Source organism: Megascapheus bottae, chromosome 18 (genome assembly GCF_031878675.1).
Source record: "Megascapheus bottae isolate mThoBot1 chromosome 18, mThoBot2.hap1, whole genome shotgun sequence".
Lineage (NCBI taxonomy): Eukaryota > Metazoa > Chordata > Mammalia > Rodentia > Geomyidae > Megascapheus > Megascapheus bottae.
The window spans coordinates 38704882-38724361 of NC_143526.1; the positions used below are offsets into that span (position 1 = coordinate 38704882).

General features: G+C 51.8%; 1 protein-coding gene across 2 annotated transcripts in view; it reads left to right on the forward strand.

Annotated features, from left to right (window-relative positions):
• Positions 1 to 19480, forward strand: part of Slc12a5 (solute carrier family 12 member 5) — a 40823-nt gene that overhangs the window by 18977 nt on the left and 2366 nt on the right. For both annotated transcript variants that reach the window (XM_090352447.1, XM_090352446.1), the window contains exons 7-25: positions 940 to 1181; positions 2584 to 2795; positions 4739 to 4909; positions 5138 to 5236; positions 5399 to 5456; positions 7803 to 7977; positions 8692 to 8810; positions 9356 to 9454; positions 10270 to 10389; positions 10527 to 10631; positions 11680 to 11848; positions 14026 to 14221; positions 15040 to 15209; positions 15796 to 15927; positions 17246 to 17353; positions 18494 to 18616; positions 18733 to 18932; positions 19091 to 19105; positions 19267 to 19400. In XM_090352447.1, the coding sequence (XP_090208573.1) occupies positions 940 to 1181; positions 2584 to 2795; positions 4739 to 4909; positions 5138 to 5236; positions 5399 to 5456; positions 7803 to 7977; positions 8692 to 8810; positions 9356 to 9454; positions 10270 to 10389; positions 10527 to 10631; positions 11680 to 11848; positions 14026 to 14221; positions 15040 to 15209; positions 15796 to 15927; positions 17246 to 17353; positions 18494 to 18616; positions 18733 to 18932; positions 19091 to 19105; positions 19267 to 19400 (2647 nt within the window). The remainder of the gene's footprint in view (positions 1 to 939; positions 1182 to 2583; positions 2796 to 4738; positions 4910 to 5137; positions 5237 to 5398; positions 5457 to 7802; positions 7978 to 8691; positions 8811 to 9355; positions 9455 to 10269; positions 10390 to 10526; positions 10632 to 11679; positions 11849 to 14025; positions 14222 to 15039; positions 15210 to 15795; positions 15928 to 17245; positions 17354 to 18493; positions 18617 to 18732; positions 18933 to 19090; positions 19106 to 19266; positions 19401 to 19480) is intronic.

Genomic DNA, 19480 nt, shown 5'->3' on the forward strand with positions numbered 1-19480 from the left:
ACTGTATCGCCATTCCATAATGCCATTTGGTAACAGCTCTGTAGTTTTGGTGGGAATAGCATGACTTATATACAGGCTGTAGTGATCAACATCTAATTTCTTCCCACTTTCCTACAAGAAACAATAAAACACGATAGTCACTAATATAATTTACAGCGTCAAATTCTGGTGGCTCACACCTATGATCCTAACTACTCAAGAGGCTGAGATAATGAGGATGGCAGTTCAAAGTCCTGCTGGGCAGGATAGTCTGTGAGGCTCTTATCTCTAGTTAACCACCAAAAAGCCAGAATTAGAGGAGGTGTGACTCAAGAAGTAAAATACCAGCATTGAGTGAAAAGCTAAGAACAGTGTCCAGGCCCTGGGTTCAAACCCAGGTACCAGCACAGAAAAAAAAAAAAAAAAATATATATATATATATATATAACTAATAGCAATGGTAATAGATATAACTAATTGTTCCCAACATCTGTAAAGTGCTGTGTGTTGTTGTTGTTGTTTTTCAGTTGTGGAGCTTTAACTCAGGGTTTGGGTACTGTCCCTAAGCTCTTTTGCTTAAGGCTAGCACTCTATCACTTTGAACCACAGCTCCACTTCCAGTTTTCTGGTGGTCAATTGGAGAGTCTCATGGTCTTTAGTGCCTGGGCTGGCTTTGAACTGAGATCCTCATATCTCAGCCTCCTGAGTTGCTAGGATTACAAGTATGAGCCACTGAGTCCTAGCTGCCATTTGTTTTTGCAAGCTAGATTGTGCCTCCTTCCTTAGCCATTTTTCCAATACCGAATAATGCTGCTTCCTGTCTAAAACTCCTATAACCTTGGCCCCCTTCACCCATCCCCCCAGTCCCTGCCTGTACTTCTGGTTATTTCCCGGGGGTGATTCTCAGCAGGTCTTCACTGGCACACTTGCTCTTCTGACCTCCTTTGCTCTTTCCTGCAGGCTTATCTCTTCCCAGCTATGGCCATCTTCAAGGCAGAAGATGCCAGTGGAGAGGCAGCTGCCATGTTAAACAACATGCGTGTCTATGGCACCTGTGTACTCACTTGCATGGCCACCGTGGTGTTTGTGGGTGTCAAGTATGTCAACAAGTTTGCCCTGGTCTTCCTGGGTTGTGTCATCCTCTCTATCCTGGCCATCTACGCCGGGGTCATCAAGTCGGCCTTTGACCCACCCAACTTCCCGTGAGTGCTGGCTCCCTGAGCCTAAGGCCCTGCTACCTCCCCTCTGCCCCCCCGCCTTATTTTTAGGGTTCCTACATCAGTCTTTAGCTATGTCTCCCTTCCCCAGCCCTCATAACTGCCACGGTTTGGGTTAGAAGCAACCTCTCCCCAGAGGGAAACATCTCTCCTGGTTTGGGAGTGATGTCGTCAGGGCAGGATGTCCTTTCTGGAGCCACTTGCTCGTGGGGGTGGACTGAGGAGAAGTAACTGGCAAGGGCTTTTGAAGGGACGGGCACTGGGTAGTCTCCCAGACTTCCCTAGATGGAGCAACTTCCTGGAATGTGGGGAACCCTTACTATGGCACATCTCGGGGGTGGGAGAGAACACAGAGACAAAGGCCCAGGGCTCAGAATCCTGTGGTTTTTGCTGCTCTTCCTAAGACAAGAGTTCTCTGAGTCCCACTGGCCCTGAGGACGGCACCCAGGGATACTGGTGTCAACAGAAACACACTAAAGCACTGAGGGCTGATTCTCCTCCATCAGCATGTTAGAATGGCATTGATTGGCTGGGTGTCGCTGGCTCATGCTTATAATCCTAGCTACTTGTGAGGCTGAGATATGAAGATCATGGTTCAAAACAACCTGAACGAACAGGAGAGTCTGTGCCACATGTATGTCCAATAAACTACTCAAAAATAGCTTGACATAGCACTGTGACTTACATAGTAGAGTGCTAGCTTTGAGCAAAAAGCTCAGGGAGGGTGCCTGGATCCCAAGTTTTAGTCCCAGGACTGGCACAAAAGAATGACATAGACAGGGGCCGGGAGTTTGGCCTAGTGGTTAAAGTGCTTGCCTAGCATGCACGAAGACCCGGGTTCAATTCCTTGGTACCACATACATAGAAAAAAGCCGGAAATGGTGCTGAGGCTCAAGTGGTGGAGCTCTAGCCTTGAGAAAGTCCAAGAACAGTGCTCAGGCCCTGAGCTCAAGCCCAGGACTGGCAAAAAAAAAAAAAAAAGAATGACATAGACAGTGTTGGTGGCTCGCTCCTATAATCCTAGCTACTCGGGAGACTCAGAGCTGAGGATCATAGATTAAAACCAGTTGAGGCAGAATAGTCTGTGAGTCTCTTATCTCCAATTAACCAGCACAAAACAGCAGTGGAACTATGGCTCAATTGGTCAAGTGCCAGGCTTGAGTACTTCCCCATGAGTTCAAGCCCTAGTGCTGCCACAAAAATGAAACGGAACAACAACATTACCCCCCCCTGCCGTGCTGGCGTTCAGGCTCCCTCCAAATCGAACCAGAACCTCCGGCTGTGGGGCCTTGGTGTCTGTGGTGGTTGTTTTTCTCGAGCTCCCTGGTGGTTCTGGTGAAGGCAGAACAAGGTCATGTCTCCCGTCTTCTCACTCACTTCTCTCCAGGATCTGCCTCCTGGGAAATCGCACTCTGTCTCGCCATGGCTTTGATGTCTGTGCCAAGCTGGCTTGGGAAGGAAATGAGACAGTGACCACACGGCTCTGGGGCCTTTTCTGCTCCTCCCGCCTCCTCAACGCCACCTGTGATGAATATTTCACCCGAAACAATGTCACGGAGATCCAAGGCATTCCTGGTGCTGCCAGTGGCCTCATCAAAGGTCTGGGGGAGGGAAGAGGCTGGTAACCAGGGAGCAGCACAGGGATTGTAGGCCAGATTGGGGGGGGGGCTCTTTGGGACTCTGTTGAATTCAATTAGTTTTAATTGAACACCTACTCTGCCATGTTCTGTCCTCCTTATAGGGGGTGGAGATGACAAGAATTTCACTGCTGGTAGTAAAGAAAACCACCAAATTAATGTATCTTCCCCTGGGTATCTACTACGGACCAACAGTGTGCCAAGTACTATGAATGTAAAATATATGACACAGTCCTGGGCATCAAGGAGTGACAGAGATAGATGCGTTAGGAAATGAATTCTGGTTCACGCGGATGGAGTCAATGAACAGAGATGTCTCAGGGGAGGAGGGAGCGTTCATGCTTACGAGGTGACGAGATTGGGCTTTTTGTGCACACCTGGTAGGGGGGGCTTTGAAGAACAAATCAGAGATTGGTGGTAATACTAAAGAAATGGGGGTGCTGAAAACTGAAGAACAGCTGGCATAACACACGCGCATACAGAAGAGCATGTTGTGTCTTCCCAACCACAAGTAATTTGGTATGACTGGGGCAGAAAGTACAAAGAAGGAGGGCAAGGGCGCTGCTGGAGAGGCTGGCACAAGCCAGACTGTGACTGACTCTGGCAGCCATGTTGAGTTTAGGGTGTTTGTGTAAGGCAGTGGGAGCTAAGACACTGGTGTTGTGCACACAGGAGAGATGGGCTGAGCCTGAGTGATGGAGGGTTTCAGTGGAAATGGAGAAGGCGTTCTCGGTCAGGGCTTGTTTCCTACCCAGCAGGCACTTGGTACACTGGGAGAGGTGGCTGTGCCTGATGGTGTACACCCCAGAAATTTGGTTCTTGTTTAGAAGCATGGGAAAAATTAAGTCTAGAAGTCAAGTAGCATGTCTAAGGTCTTCCATGAGCCAAGATTCTACGACGATCTCTCAGGCCCCTGATTGTAAACCTACAATCCCACTTATTCAAGGAGCTGAGATCTCAGGATCAAGGTTCAAAGCCAGCCTGGGTAGAAAAGTCCATGAGAGTCTTATCTTCAATTAACCCACCAAAAACCAGTCTGGAGGTATGGCTCAAATAGTAGAGTACCAGCCATGAGCAAGAAAGCTGAGAGTCTGAGGCTCTGGGTTCCAGCCCTAGTACTAGCATAAGCAGACTACTGAACAAATAAACAACAACCTGAAGGGATGTTATGACACTTAGTGTCAAAGAGCCATTGGATAGTCCACCATAGCAAAGAGTCATGGGGTCCAATATGGCCCTCGGGGCAAGGAAGAGAGATCCTGGATTGAAGAAATGGAACATGTGTATAAACATTAAGGGATGGTAATGGGAAGAAGGTACGTACGGTTGATTGTGGGGCTTGAACTCTGGGCCTGGGTGCTGTCCCTGAGCTCTTCTGCTCAAGGCTAGTGTTCTATCACTTTGAGCCACGGCATCACTTCTGGTTTTCTGGTGGCAAATTGGAGTTAAGAGTTTCACGGACTTTCCTGCCCAGGCTGGCTTTGAACTGGGAGCCTCATATCTCAGCCTCCTGAGTAGCTAGGGTTACAGGTGTGATTCACAGGTGTCTGGCAGTAGAGATATTCTGAAGTTGAGGACAGCATCAGGCATCTGAATTGCTGCAGATGTCATTTCTGAGAAAAGAGACACAGAGTATTTTTTGCATGGGAAGGGAGGAGTGATGATCTTAATGGGAACATAGTTGATCATCATGTATCCATTATTGATCAAACTGTTCATCTATGAAATCTTTATACATGGCCTGCCTCAAAGCAGGAGCATAAGAAATGTTGCAAAGAAAATAGAACTAAGGCCAAGGAAGAGTGAGATTTCGTTGGTCTGGAGTTTTACTTTTTCCCATCACTTCCCCTGGGTCCCAAAGCCCCGGTCTCCCACCTTTCTCCCGAGCCTCCTTTCCACACACAGAGAACCTCTGGAGCTCCTACCTGACCAAAGGGGTCATTGTGGAGAGGCGTGGGATGCCCTCCGTGGGCCTGGCAGATGGCACCCCTGTTGACCTGGACCACCCCTACGTCTTCAGCGATATGACCTCCTACTTCACCCTGCTGGTTGGCATCTACTTCCCCTCCGTCACAGGTGAGGGGAGCTCAGGGAGGGAGGGCTCCTGCTTGGGAGTGGACGGCCAGGGGAGAGTCTGGAAGTCTTAGTTTGAAACTGGACCAGGCAAATGCCAGTCAACAATGCAGTCCCTTCGGCTAGATGGGAGATTCAAGTCCAGAAGAAACCAAGGCCTTCCATGAGTCAGGATCCTTGTCTGGTATCCCATGGCCTCGGCCCTTGTCTGAGCTGTCACTCTGCTTGTAGGGATCATGGCTGGCTCTAACCGCTCTGGGGACCTGCGGGACGCACAGAAATCCATCCCCACCGGCACCATTTTGGCCATCGCCACCACCTCTGCCGTCTGTATCCTGCACTGCTGGGCTGAGGCCAGCCTGGGTGTTAGGCACAGGATTCTAGGACTGCTGCCTCACTTACCTGGCTGGTTTCAGGAGGGGGGCGTGTGGCGGGGTGCGGGGTGAGGGGGGACGTCCACTTTGGGGGATTCTCCTTCATCCTCTGCTGCAGACATCAGCTCCGTGGTTCTGTTTGGAGCCTGCATTGAAGGCGTCGTCCTACGGGACAAGTAAGACAATTTCAGGGTCCACCCTGTTTGGGGGGGATGGGTGCACATAAACAATGTCGGGAGGGGAAGGGGCCTGGGGGATTTCCAGGAGGTTCATTTTCTTCTTATTACATGCGCTCTTTTTCTGTCACTCTGGTTTGAGGTTGCTCGAATGATGTCTCAGTTTTATTTAGATAATAACATTTTGCTTAAGCTTGAGCACTATTACTTTATTAATTTATTGAACAATTGCTGGATGTGTCTGGGTTTGTCACTGTCCAGGAGTCAAGGGCAGGAGGGAGATAAATAATACAGTTTTTGTCCTAAAAAAAAAAGTCTTTGGGGAGTTGTAAGCACATTTGTAAGCAGACTTTCAGTGCAGAGCAATAGGAGTGACCCCAAAGGAGAACCCGGGGTGCTGAGGCACCAGGGGAGTACAGGCCTGTCCCGTCCCACACCACCCTATCTTACATTCTCCATTTTTTTTTTGTCAGTCCTTGGGCTTGGACTCAGGGCTTGGGCACTGTGCCTCAGCATTTTTGTGCTCAAGGCTCTACCCCTTGAGCCACAGCACCTTTTTCTGAGTAGTTTATTGGAGATAAGAGTGTCATGGACTGCCTTTGAACCGTGATCCTCAGCTCTCACCCTCTTGAGTGTCTAGCTTTACAGGCATGAGCCACTGGCGTCGGGCACATTTCCCTTTGTTAGGGGCCTGGGGAAGCTTCTGAGAAGAAGTGGGCTGGCTGCGTTACAGTCTTCCTCCACCACCCCATGAAAAATACACGACAAAATAACATCTGTATTGAACATGTACAGACTCTCTTCCTTGCTTTATTTCCTAAAGAACACAGCATAACAACTATTTATATAGCACTTATACTGAATTAAGTGTTACATGGAAGCTAGAGAAATACTTCAACTGTACAGGAGAATTGTACTGGTTATGGAAAAATACTGTTTCTGTTCTTGTGTACTGATACTGGGGCTTGAACTTAGGGCCTGGGTGCTATTCCTTAGTTTTTGTGCTCAAGGCCAGTGCTCTGTAACTTGAGCCCCAGCTCCGTTCTGGCTTTTTAGTAGCTAATTGGAGATAAGAGTCTCATGGGCTTTCCTGCCTGGGCTGGCTTCGAACCGCAGTTGACAGATCTCAGCCTCCTGAGTAGCTATGGTTATAGGTGTGAACCACTGGGACCTGGTCATACTCATCCACTCATCCTACACTCTACTCTCTCTCTCTCTCTCTCTCTCTCTCTCTCTCTCTCTCTCTCTCTCTCTCTCTCTCTCTTTCTTCCTTTCTTTCTCCCAGTCCTGGGCTTGAGCTCAGGACCTGAGCACTGGCCTTGGACTTTCTCAAGGCCAGAGCTCTACCACTTGAGCCTCAGCTTTTTTTTTTTCTATGTATGTGGTATCAAGGAATCGAACCTGGGTCTTCGTGCCTGCTAGGCAAGCATTTTACCACTAGGCCAAACTCCCCTGCCCTCATCCTACACTTTCCTTTTTGAGGTAGTACCATTGTTTTTTTCTTACACCATCAGGAGATGTGGTATCCAGAACCCCCACTTTTCACCTGCTCCTAAGCCTGAGATTTGCCCAGGATAAATAACACAACATTAACAATAACCATTTAGTAGCTGGGTGCTGGTGGTTCATGTCTGTAATCCTAGCTTCTTAGAAGGCTGAGATCTGAGGATTGCAGTTCGAAGCCCGCCCAGGCAGGAAAGACCATGAGATTCTTATCTCATCAGATATGAGATTCTTATCTACCCAGAAAAAGCCAGAAGTGGCACTATGACTCGAATGGCAGAGCAATAGGATTGAGCAAAAGAAGATCAGGTCCTGAATTCAAGCCCCATGATTGGCACAATAAAAGAAGCAGAAAAACAACAACAACAACACATATTTACTATAGTCACAGTCCCTGGTTGTAGACGCAGTACTAAGGTTTTACATACCATACCTCCTTTATTTTCACACGAATTATATGATACATTTATAATCATTTTGTTTTATTTATTTTATTGTTTCTGGTTAGTTGTGGGACTTGACCTCTGGGCCTGGACGCTGTCCCTGAGCTCTTCAGCTCAAGGCTATCACCTTGCCTTTGAGCCACAGTGCCACTCCCGCTTTTCTAGTGGTTAATTAGAGATAAGAGTCTCACATACTTTTTAGTGCCTGGGCTGGCTTTGAACCGAGATCCTTAGATCTCAGCCTCCTGATTAGCGAGGATTACAGGCAGGAGCCCCACAGACAGGAATTGCCCTGTGGTTGGCATATTGTTGGTCCTGCCACTAGATGGGGAGATCCGACCTGGACATTTGGGTGGCATGTCTCACTCTGCGTCCCCTGTCCTTTGCTGCTGTATTCCAGGTTTGGTGAAGCTGTGAATGGAAACCTGGTGGTTGGCACCCTGGCCTGGCCGTCTCCCTGGGTCATTGTCATCGGCTCATTCTTCTCCACCTGTGGGGCTGGGCTGCAGAGCCTCACAGGGGCCCCACGCCTGCTGCAGGCCATCTCCAGGGATGGCATTGTGCCCTTCCTGCAGGTCAGTGTGGGTAGGAACAGTGGTTCCCCGGTCAACCCAGCTAGAACCCTACTCAAACTGGGACGACAACTGGCCTCCAGTCCCGTCCTGGGCACTTCTGCTCAGCACTGCACTAAGACAGATGGATGTATAGACCGTGGGATTTTGGCCAGTGGTCAAAGCCTTCTCTTCGAGCATTTTTTGCTCTTGGGAGGAAAATGAATATGCCTCCTTTAGCCCCAGCATTAATCAGGGACTAAGAAGCAGTCAACGGGTGATGCTTAAAAAAAAAAAAAAAAAAAGATTTATAGCTTGCTATGGGTAGACCACACCTATAATCTTAGGCTGGTTTGAAGTCAGTGTGAGCAGACAAATCTGAAGGACTCTTATCTCCAGTTAGCCAGCAAAAAGCTAGTAGTGGAAGGTGTGAAAATGCCAAGGGCGACTGAGAGACCCTGAGTTCAAGCCCGAGTAGGAGGACAAGAATAAATGATTTACGAGCACACAGTCCTGGCCACTGGCTGAACTCTTGACGGCTCCTCTTCCATGTGTCTGCTTGAGGCATCTGTCCCCCTCAGGGGTCATCTGAACGTCGGTGCCCCAGGGCGTTCGTGTCACAGTGGGCCAGGCACCACAGAAGCCTTCTCTCTTGGCTCCCTGATTCTCAAGCCTAGGAGAGACAGACAAAAGTTTCTTAAGGCTGTAGCCCTTTTGTGATGGTTGCTCTGCCCCCAGGTCTTCGGCCATGGCAAAGCCAATGGAGAGCCAACCTGGGCCCTGCTGCTGACCGCCTGCATCTGTGAGATCGGCATCCTCATTGCCTCTCTCGACGAGGTGGCCCCCATCCTCTCCATGTGCGTGCCTGTCCTCACGTCCACTGCAGGGGCTCCCTGTGTCTCTCCACCTAGACCCTCCAACCATGACTCACCAGTGCTCACTCAAATGCCTTAAAAACCCCAGAAAGTGGGCCGGGAGTTTGGCCTAGTGGTTAAAGTGCTTGCCTAGCATGCATGAAGACCCAGGTTCGAATCCTTGGTACCACATATAGAAAAAAGCCAGAAGTGATGCTGAGGCTCAAGTGGTAGAGCTCTAGCCTTGAGAAAGTCCAAGGACAGTGCTCAGGCCCTGAGCTCAAGCCCAGGACTGGCAAAAAAAAAATCAAAAAACAAACAAACAAAAAACCCAGGAAGTCTCTGGCTGCTCATAGAAGCCCATCCTTCCCCCTATAGGGGGCCCTCCCAGAGTGCATTATAAAGAGACATGACCTGTGAACCCCCTTATTACACACCAGCATGTGATTAGCCACCTTCCAGTTTATTCCCCTCCCCTTGCCCCCCTCTCCTTTCACATCTCTATTTCTGTTTCCGTTACTGTCTTCTGAGGGTTTCCTGCATTCTAGGTTCTTCCTCATGTGCTACATGTTTGTGAACTTGGCCTGTGCTGTGCAGACGCTGCTTCGGACACCCAACTGGAGGCCACGCTTTCGATATTACCACTGGTGGGTGCCTCTATCCCCCGCTCCCACCCCCAGAATCGTTTCTTACCTCCAGCCAGTCCCCGAGGACTCCAGACCGAAATGTGGCATCCCATTTTCTCCAGCATTTGTGGCCAACTAGCATGAAAAAGACCCCAGAGAGGATCTTATCATTCTAAACAATAACACAACACAATCAGAAACAGCCATCCCTGTCGCTGTTGCTCAGGACCTTGGCAGCCTGACCTGAATTCAAAACACGACTTCCACTTCCTGTCTGTGAGGAAATAGGCTGGCGCTGTAGCACCGCCAACGCTGTTTCCTGTGTTGTCTGTGAAGTGGTCACTGTACTGATTTTCTGGGGTCCTGCTGAGCACCCCAGCAAGATGCTTATCCCAAGGAACTGAAAGTCTTGCTTAATGGCTTCTAGTACTTGGACTGCAAGAATGATTCTAAGCATCCCACAAAAAGAAAGCAGAACTGAAATGGGGGATGGAACTGATCCAAGGTCACCTAGGGAGACTGGGGGATGACAAGGCAGCCGCGGTGCTTCTGCTTTGCTGGTGGCTTCTTCCTGGGGCTTCCCTAGTGTCTCTAGAGCCCATCTCAGAGCCCACCTGGCTGGGGCTCTCTGTTGGAGTTAAGACATGGGGCAGAGAACCACGGTGACTCAGGAGTAGGGGGAAGCGGTTTTCTCTGTGTGGCAGAAGTGTGAGATCCCCTAGATCTGACTGTGGTCGTCCAGGTCTTTGACAGTAACTGCTCCTACCTGTTGTTAGTCACATCCAGCTCCAGCCCCAGCCCTGCCAAGGCTCAGTGTCTGGTCTCTCTTTACCCAGGACCCTCTCGTTCCTGGGCATGAGCCTCTGCCTGGCCCTCATGTTCATCTGCTCCTGGTATTATGCCCTTGTGGCCATGCTCATTGCTGGCCTCATCTACAAATACATCGAGTACCGCGGGTAGGTGTGGGGATGTGGCTAAAGGGAGGAGGAGGAGGAGGAGGAAAGAGCAGTGGTTGGAATGTTGGGTATCCCCACCCCCACCCCCACTGCCCGGTCTTCTGGCCTCGAGTGATCTCCTCCTCTCTGGTCTCCAGAGCAGAGAAGGAGTGGGGCGATGGGATCCGAGGTCTGTCTCTCAGTGCTGCTCGCTATGCTCTCCTCCGCCTGGAAGAAGGGCCCCCCCACACCAAGAACTGGAGGTACGTGGTGAGAGGATGTGAGCAGAGGATCTAGACAGAGACAGGCTGGGAACAAAGGCTGCACTTATCCCACTTGTTCAGCTGAGTGACGTCATACCACGCTGGCCTCTCCCAGGCATGTCAAGGCTGAACTGACTTCTAGATCCCCCTTTTGACTCTCCAAATCGACTCACCATGCCAGCCTCCTGACCCCGTGCTCACCTCTTCATTCATTCCATCCTTTGTTCAGAAAGTCTGTGAATACGGGATCTATAGCAAGCCCCTTCCTGTCTTGGGGATGTAGTGAGCATCAGATCTGTGCAAAAGGTGCCTCCAGTGACCAGTACAGAGCATGTAGAATTTGCTTTCTTGCTTTGAGAGTTAATTGGGTAGAGGAAGTGTTTTTTTCCTAAGAGATTCTATCCCTGGAGATCAGAGGCCAGAGAGGACCAGAAGTTTCCCCTGCAACCTTGCCTAACTGGCTGCTCTGCATGCCCGGCCCTCCATCCATCTCCCCAGAAGAATGACAGAACTCTGCATTCTACCTAGGACCTGGTTGGGCCAAACTTGGACTTCCAGATATTTGGGCTTTACATTATGGGTTCCCATTCCCCAACCATCAGCATAGGTCTAGCCTGGAACGTGTTCTTGGAGAAGGTTATTAGACTAATGGAGGGGTTGGAGGATGGTGATGGTTAAGTGAATACAGTGCAGATGTGAGGGTAGCTGGCTGGGATAGATAGATGTGTGAATGCATGGTGGGTGGTGGATGTGCGGGTGACTGAAAGAATAGCACATTGAAGGTAAATTAATAAGGATTTGAGTGAATGATCGAAGGATAAAACGGATGAGTGGTGGCTGAATGGATAGACGAGGATGGTGGATGGAGAGATGGCAAGGGAGGATGGATGGATACGTGGGAAAGATGGCTGGCTTGTCGCTCAGGAAAATGGATGCAGGATGTTCAGGTGTTTGGGTGGGTGATGGACACAGAGCACAATGGTCAGGTGAGCTGGTGAGGGGTGTGGGAGGTGGCCGGCCGGCGAGTCACGTGACTTCAACCTCTCAGGCCCCAGCTGTTGGTGCTGGTGCGCGTGGACCAGGAGCAGAATGTGGTGCACCCGCAGCTGCTCTCGCTGACTTCCCAGCTCAAGGCAGGGAAGGGCCTGACCATCGTGGGCTCAGTCCTCGAGGGCACATTTCTGGACAACCATCCCCAGGCCCAGCGGGCAGAGGAGGTAAGCAGGGCTGAGGGGGGGGTTGGGGAGGCCAGGATACTCAGGGAAAGTCTGCCTGTCTAAACTTGCCTTCCTTCAAAGCAGGTCACACTTTACAAGAGGAGCCAAGGGCTCAGGACCAAAGACCTTGGGTGCCAGAAGGACCCATTTTATGTATAAGGAAATGGAGGCTTAGAAACTTAGGCCATCTAAGGACAGAAACCAGAGACTCCCCCTAGGATTACTCTTCTGGTGTGTTTTCCCAGTCTTTGTGTCTTTTAATCCCTACTTCGAATGGTGTCAGCTGGGTGAAGAGTCATGTGTCCAGGAAGATACAGGTCCAGAGAGGGGCAAAAACTACAAAGCCTGGTGGAAGCCTAGTGAGGAGTTGAACCAGGCCCCTGGCTCCGTGTTACCTGCTCTTATCTGTGCCCACGTGCCCATCACGTGTGGCTGCTGTGGGCTGGGACAGCATATGTCTGCAGACAGTGCACTGAGGCGTAATTGGGACCTGGTGGGTTCTAGCCTGCTCCTCAGGCCTTACTCCCCTCAGGGCTGTGATGAGGAGTAGAACGAGAAAATAGGGCCTGAGGGACACCAAGGGAGACAGGGGAGGGGCACCTCTAATGGCTTATGACAGTTGCTGCTTCTGCCTCACTGAGCCGTTCACACCAATCTGTCAGGGCCCAGAGTTGCCAACCCCGACTGGTCAGTACAGCTCAACATGCATTGACTGAGTGTGCTGTGGGCAAGGCACCAGGGAGACAGAGATGTTTAAGAGCAAGTGCCAGCGTGGCACTGGTGGCTTATACCTGTAATCTACTCAGGAGGCTGAGATCGGAGGATTACAGTTTGAAGCCAGCTCAGGCAGGAAAGCCTGTGATTCTCTTATCTCTAACTCACTAGCAAAAAAGCTGGAAATGGAGCTGTAGCTCAAGTCTTGGGTGCCAGTCTTGAGTGAAAAACCTAAGGGAAAATGTGAGGCCCCAAGTTCAAAGCTTCAGTGCCAACCACCAAAGCTGTCACCGGTGGGGCAGACAGCACGGTTGCAGAAGGCTTCAACCCGGTGGACTGTGGATGAGTGCTGAGACAGGCCTCCTAGCAGTGGAGCAAGGCAATGTTTTAGTGTGATGACATGGCAGGTGACACAGCAAGCCCTCACACACATTGTGGCCTATCATTCCTCCTGTTCCTAAGAGGGGTGGTTGTCATGACCCCCATGTGGCAGATAAGGATAGAGGTTAGATGACTTGATCAAGGTCACAGCCAGGAGGTCACAGAGATGGAAATTAACCTCTCTCTGTTTGACATCCAGGCTCTGGTTGAGAGAGGTGGGGTGAATGTGATTTCCTGGGCCAGAATCCTCACAATAGCATTAGTCATCTGTCTTTAAGCAAGTCTTAATTTCTTTCTTTCTTTTTTTTTCCATTGTGGGGCTGGAACTCTGGGTGTGGGCAGAGTTTTTCAGCTCAAGGATACCACCCTACTCCTTGAGCTACAGCCCCACTTCCCATTTTCTAGTGATTCTCACAGTCTTTAGTGCCTGGGCTGGCTTTGAACCATGATCCTCAGATCTCAGCCTCTTGAGTCTTAATTTCTGTAAGCCTCAATTTTCTCATTGATGAGATGGGAACAAGAAAAAACACTTTTCTCCTAGTGTAGATTAAACATTACCTTCAAGAGATTATTATTATTGTCAAAATGGTTTTGGTCAAATGCTAATCCTAGTTATTAAAAAAAAAAGCCAGCAATGGACCTGTGGCTCAAGTGGTAGAGCACGAGCTTTGAGCTAAAGGACACGACCCAGTCCTTGAGTTCAAGCCCCACTAATGGCACATGCACAAAAAAATGGTTGAATTGTCTGGCCATGCAGAGAAACCCAGTTTAATTCTCATCTAGATGGAGGTTGGTGGCATTTGGGTAAGATGAGGCAGGATCTAATGTCCAGTGGGGACAGAAGGTGTCAGGTGCAGATGTGTCAGGCAAGGGGGCTCTGGGAGCCACAGCAGGTTTGAAGGAAGGGAGGGAAGAGTCATGATTCACTGGCAGAAATGGGGATCAGAGTTGACGGGGAGCCATGCCTCATTCTGGAGCCAGAACTGAGCTTCAGGAAGACAGGGGTGCATGGAGGGCAGAAGATGAGCAGATTGTGAGGATGCTGAGGCGGGGCCTGTCTCCCTATCCCCCCCCCCCCCCAGTCTATCCGGCGCCTGATGGAGGCAGAGAAGGTAAAGGGTTTCTGCCAGGTGGTAATCTCCTCCAACCTGCGTGATGGCGTGTCCCATCTCATCCAGTCTGGGGGCCTTGGGGGGCTGCAGCACAACACGGTGCTGGTTGGCTGGCCCCGCAACTGGCGGCAGAAAGAAGATCATCAGACCTGGAGAAACTTCATTGGTGAGTCCCTGTGCGCTGCGGAGGGAGCAGGCTGGTGGTGGGCTTCTTTGGGCCCGAGGATTTCCCCAATCCCAGCACAGGGGTAGATTCAGCATGTGTACATGAGGCCATGAAAGCAGGCCACATGTGTCTGGTGCTGGAACGCAGCTGTGAACAGGACAGTCTTGGTTCCAGCATGGCCCCTGGGCCCTGAGAGGAGGACAGGGCAGAGCATAGGAAAGACACAGCTTGAGACTCATGGTCAGGGTTGCTGTCTCAGCTGTGGCCCATCTCAGCAGTGGACTGCATCCCTGTGAGTCACCAGACTCTCTAACAATAGAATACAACACAGAAGAGCAATCCAATAGACACTGACAGAATGGATTCTGTGCACCAGACAAGTCAAGGCTTTCTCTAATTTTCCCATTAGCCATCTGAGAGCCAGACACTGCTATCTCCATTTTATCAGAGTGACACAGGCACAGAGATGAAGGGATTTGTCTAGATCACATGGACAAGAGGCAGCACTGGCAAATCCAAGCAATTCTTCTCTTTTAAGGAAGGATTCTGCAAGCTGACACATGAGGGGCTCTTAGCAACCAATAACCAGGTGGTGTTATTGCCCTTTGACAGGGGGGAAACTGAGGCTCAGAGAGGTTGATAGGGTTTTCTACATCCAGACAACTACTTGAGGAGCCCAGGTAAATGCTGACCACTCAGCCCGAGGCCTAGGCCAGGCGGGGCGGCTCAGGAACGGGGGCCAGGAGACCGAGTGGCTGTTGCTGCGAGCCAAGGGGACCCAGAGTCACCATGCTCTCTTGCCTTCTTGACGTCCCCAGAACTGGTCCGAGAAACCACAGCCGGCCATCTGGCCCTGCTGGTCACCAAGAACGTGTCCATGTTCCCTGGGAACCCCGAGCGCTTCTCTGAGGGCAGCATCGACGTCTGGTGGATCGTGCACGATGGCGGCATGCTCATGCTGCTGCCCTTCCTGCTGCGCCATCACAAGGTGGGCGCACCTGCGCGATTGCGCATGCGCGGGCCTGGGGCAGGGCTCCGGGCCTGGGGCTCCAGACAAGATGAATCTGACCACCCCCTTCATTCAGGAGGTCAGGAACTGCTGCGTTAACCCAAGAGGTGCATTGCAAGGCCAGGGCAAGGCTCCACCTGAGCAAATATACAATGAAACTTTGATGGGGACCCTCAGGCCTGGGCAGGGGAGTCTGTGGGGCAGGACTCCTGCAAGAGAGGGGTTCGGGTCAGTGTGTATGCGGGAGAGGCAAGGGGACAGGGCCCTTTGCCTTTGTTTTTGAAATGGCACTAGGACTTGAACTCAGGGCTTCTGGGCGCTGTCCCTCAGCTTTTTCAACTCAAGGCTGGCAACTCTATCACGGCCCACAACTCCACTTTGGCTTTTTGATAGTTAATTGGAGATGAGAGTCTTACAGACTTTCCTGGGCTGCCTTTGAACCATGATCCTCAGATCTCAGCCCCCTGAGTAGCTGGGATTACAGGTCTGGGTCACTGATGCCAGACCCCAAGGGTCTCACCATTGCCTGCGGCTCAGCTTGCCTGAACGCCTTCCATCTTGGCAGGTGTGGCGGAAGTGCAAGATGCGTATCTTCACCGTGGCCCAGATGGACGACAACAGCATCCAGATGAAGAAAGACCTGACCACATTTCTGTACCACTTACGTATTACTGCCGAGGTGGAAGTGGTGGAAATGGTGAGCGCCCCACCCCCAACTGCTCCCTGAAGCTTTTCCTCCTGGCCCCGACCCTTGTTGGGCAGCCCCAATATCCAGCTCCCTGCCCCCAGCCACCGCTCATATTTCAGCCACTCATCCCGTTCTCTTTCATATAAATACCTATATGACCTTGGCACCAGTGGTTTACGCCTGGAATCCCAGCTTCTCAGGAGGCTGAGATCTGAGGACTGCAGTTCAAAGCTGGCGTAGGCAGAAAGGTCCATGAGACTTTTCTCTCCAATTAACCAGTAAAATGTTGGAAGTGGCAGTGTAGCTCAAGTGATGGAGCACCGGCCCTGGGCAAACAGCTAACTGACAGCAACCAGGCCCTGAGCTCAAGCCGAAGTACCGGCACAGATTAAACAAAAACAAGAATAGCAGTTTGTAGCCAAGTGTGGTGTCACATGAGAGGCAGAGGCTGGAAGAGAGGTAAAGGCTCACCAAGGCCAGAAAGTGAATTTAAGGCCTGCCCAGGCTACGAATCCAGCTCCTGTCTCAAAAAAACTAAAAAGAAGAACAAATGTGAAAAAGAAAACACAATAGCCATGTCTGATTGTGCTCATTCTACACCAATAATGGTTCTATGTTCCTTATAAATAGTAATTTACACAACCAACAATGAGACAGATATAATTATCAGAATTTCTGTTTATAGATTACAATGTTAAGGTATAGAGAGGTTAAATAACTGGCTGCACAGCACACGGTAAGTGGTAGAGCCAGGATTCAGACCCAGACTGGTTGGCTCTGGGGTTTGCAATCCTGGCAGCTACACCATAGAGCTTCTCCATCCAGCGTCTCTCTGTGAATTGATTAACCTGCCTGTATATTCATCGCTCTGTTCATTCAGCTACTGCTCCATTCATTCCATTCATCTTCGTACATGTTCATTCATCCTTTTGTTCTTTTTTGAAATCAAACAAACCAACCTTAGTGGGGCAGTGTCTTAGTCCTGTGAGCCTAGCTACTCAGGAGACTGAGATCTGAGAATCTTGGTTCAAAGCCAGCCCAGGCACTACAAAGCTGTGAGACTCTTATCTCTAATCAATCACTAGAAAACAGGAAGTAGGGCAGTAGCCTTGAGCTGAAGAGCTCAGGGACAACACCCAGACGCAGAGTTCAGGCCCCATGACCCCAAAACAAACAAACCTCCCCCCCATTCACTCAGATAAATGAATGCACTCCTTCAGTAGTTCATCATTCACACCCCCTGGTCCTGTGCTGGGAGAGTAGGGAATGAGTTGCCTGCATTCCAGGTTGATACCCTCCTTTTTGCCCCCCCCCTCCCCCGCCACAGCACGAGAGCGACATCTCAGCCTACACCTATGAGAAGACACTGGTGATGGAGCAGCGTTCCCAGATCCTCAAACAGATGCACTTAACCAAGAATGAGCGGGAGCGGGAGGTGAGGCCACACTGGCATGGCTGCCAGAGCTCAAGCTGCTGTCAGCTTGGGGTCTGCACAAGTGCAGAATGGCTCAGGACTGGGGCACCCCTGACCATCAGCAGGTCTGTCTCCTTAAGTAGCCCTTAACCCCCCACATCCCTTGGACACAGCCCTGGCCCCTGCCAAGTCCCCTAACCGTGACAGTGAGACTTTGGTATGTGCCACCAAGTTTAGTCTCCGTGCCCTCTGAGGCCCGAGAGAGAACAGTGGATGCTAAATGTGTGGGTGATGAGCCCCTATGGGTGCGGGCGGCAAGGGCTCCTGTAATCGTCTCAGAGGGTAACAGATGGCTACTTAAAGTCATAGCTGATGGGTAAGAGTGCGGGGCAAACCTCCTGGGGTGTGATTGAGGAGCCTGCAGGGCTAATGATGGTGCCCTGCTCTGTGGTAAGCTCTTTCTGGTGTCAGGCACTGGTGCCTGGAGTATGCATGAAAGATCTACCCCAGGGAGCGGAGTCCTTGGGGGAAATGAAAGATGGTCCCCCAAGCTTGGGGACCGAAGAGCTCCAGGACTTGGGTGCTTGGGGAATGAGGGGGCAGACCCCATGATCTCCCAAGCGTGGATACGTATTTCTCAGAATGTGGCCGATGGACTCTCAGGGGAGGAAGTGACAGGGGCCCCTTTGAGCTGGGAAAGGATGAGGGTGTTCTGAAGACAGGGCTGTCCATCTCAGGTTCAGTAGAAAATGATAAGAAGTGAGTGGTATGTGAACCCCCTACAGTGAGTTCAATCCCAGCTGCTCAGGTGGTTCCGAGGACTGGGTTCCTGGCCATCTTGAGCAACACATGAGCAAAAAGACCTTATCCAAAGAATAACGAAAGTGAGAAGGAGCTCAAGTAGAAGATGGAGTTTGAAACCCCAGTACTGCCAAATTGAAAAAAAAATAAAAATAAAGGATAAAGAGAGAAATCGGAGCAGCCAGAATGGATAACAGTTGTGATACAGCACTCTGGCCACAGGGCTATGCAGAGCCTTGCCGGGCCGGGCGCTGGAGGCATGGCCAGGTCTTCCCGCCGGGCTTCCAGTTGTGGACTGCGCCTCCCGGCTGGCCCCCGGCTCTGGCTGCAGGTCTCCTCCCAACCTCTGTCGCTCCTCAGATCCAGAGCATCACAGACGAGTCTCGAGGCTCCATCCGGAGGAAGAACCCCGCCAACACTCGGCTCCGCCTCAACGTCCCAGAAGAGCCGGCTGGAGACGGCCAGGAGAAGCCGGAGGAGGAGGTGCGCAGCGCGGCTGGGGCGGGCGTTCTCGGCGCGGGGCGGCGCGGCGCGGGCGCGGAGCCCTCGGCCGGCCCGGGCGTCACCCGCCCACCGCCGCGGCCGCCTTCCCCCCGCAGGTGCAGCTGATCCACGACCAGAGCGCGCCCAGCTGCCCGAGCGGCTCGCCGTCCCCGGGGGAGGGGCCGGACGGGGAGGGCGAGGCGGATCCCGAGAAAGTGCATCTCACCTGGACCAAGGACAAGTCGGTGGCCGAGAAGAATAAAGGGCCGAGCCCGGTCTCCTCCGAGGGCATCAAGGACTTCTTCAGCATGAAGCCGTAAGGGCCCCCGAAGTCGGAGGTCTGGGGCCCTGCGCGGGTGGGCGGGCGGCTGGAGAGGAGATGGGGTGGGTTGGGGGGGCGGAGGAGGGCGGCTCCGGGCCCGGCGTCTGACCCCCGCTTTTTCCCTCCTCTCTGCTTCTCTGTGGCTCCTGAAGGGAATGGGAGAACTTGTAAGTGTCTCAGAATTCTTCACATCTCTGCTCTCGTGAACGCCCGCGTCTGGCCCGCGCAGCCTCTAAAGAGGCCGGCTTGGCAAGGCTGGGGTCGGCGGTCCCGGGGTCCCCAGCCCCCCTCGTGCCCGGCGCTCACGCGCCCCCCCTCGCCCCCGCAGGAACCAGTCGAACGTGCGGCGCATGCACACGGCGGTGCGGCTGAACGAGGTCATCGTGGAGAAATCCCGGGACGCCAAGCTCGTGTTGCTCAACATGCCCGGGCCTCCCCGCAACCGCAACGGTGACGAAAACTGTATCCTGGATCTCCGGGTGGGAACGGGGAGGCAGCCGTCGGGAAAGCCGGGGCGGGCGGGGCGCGCGCGTCCTCCTCCC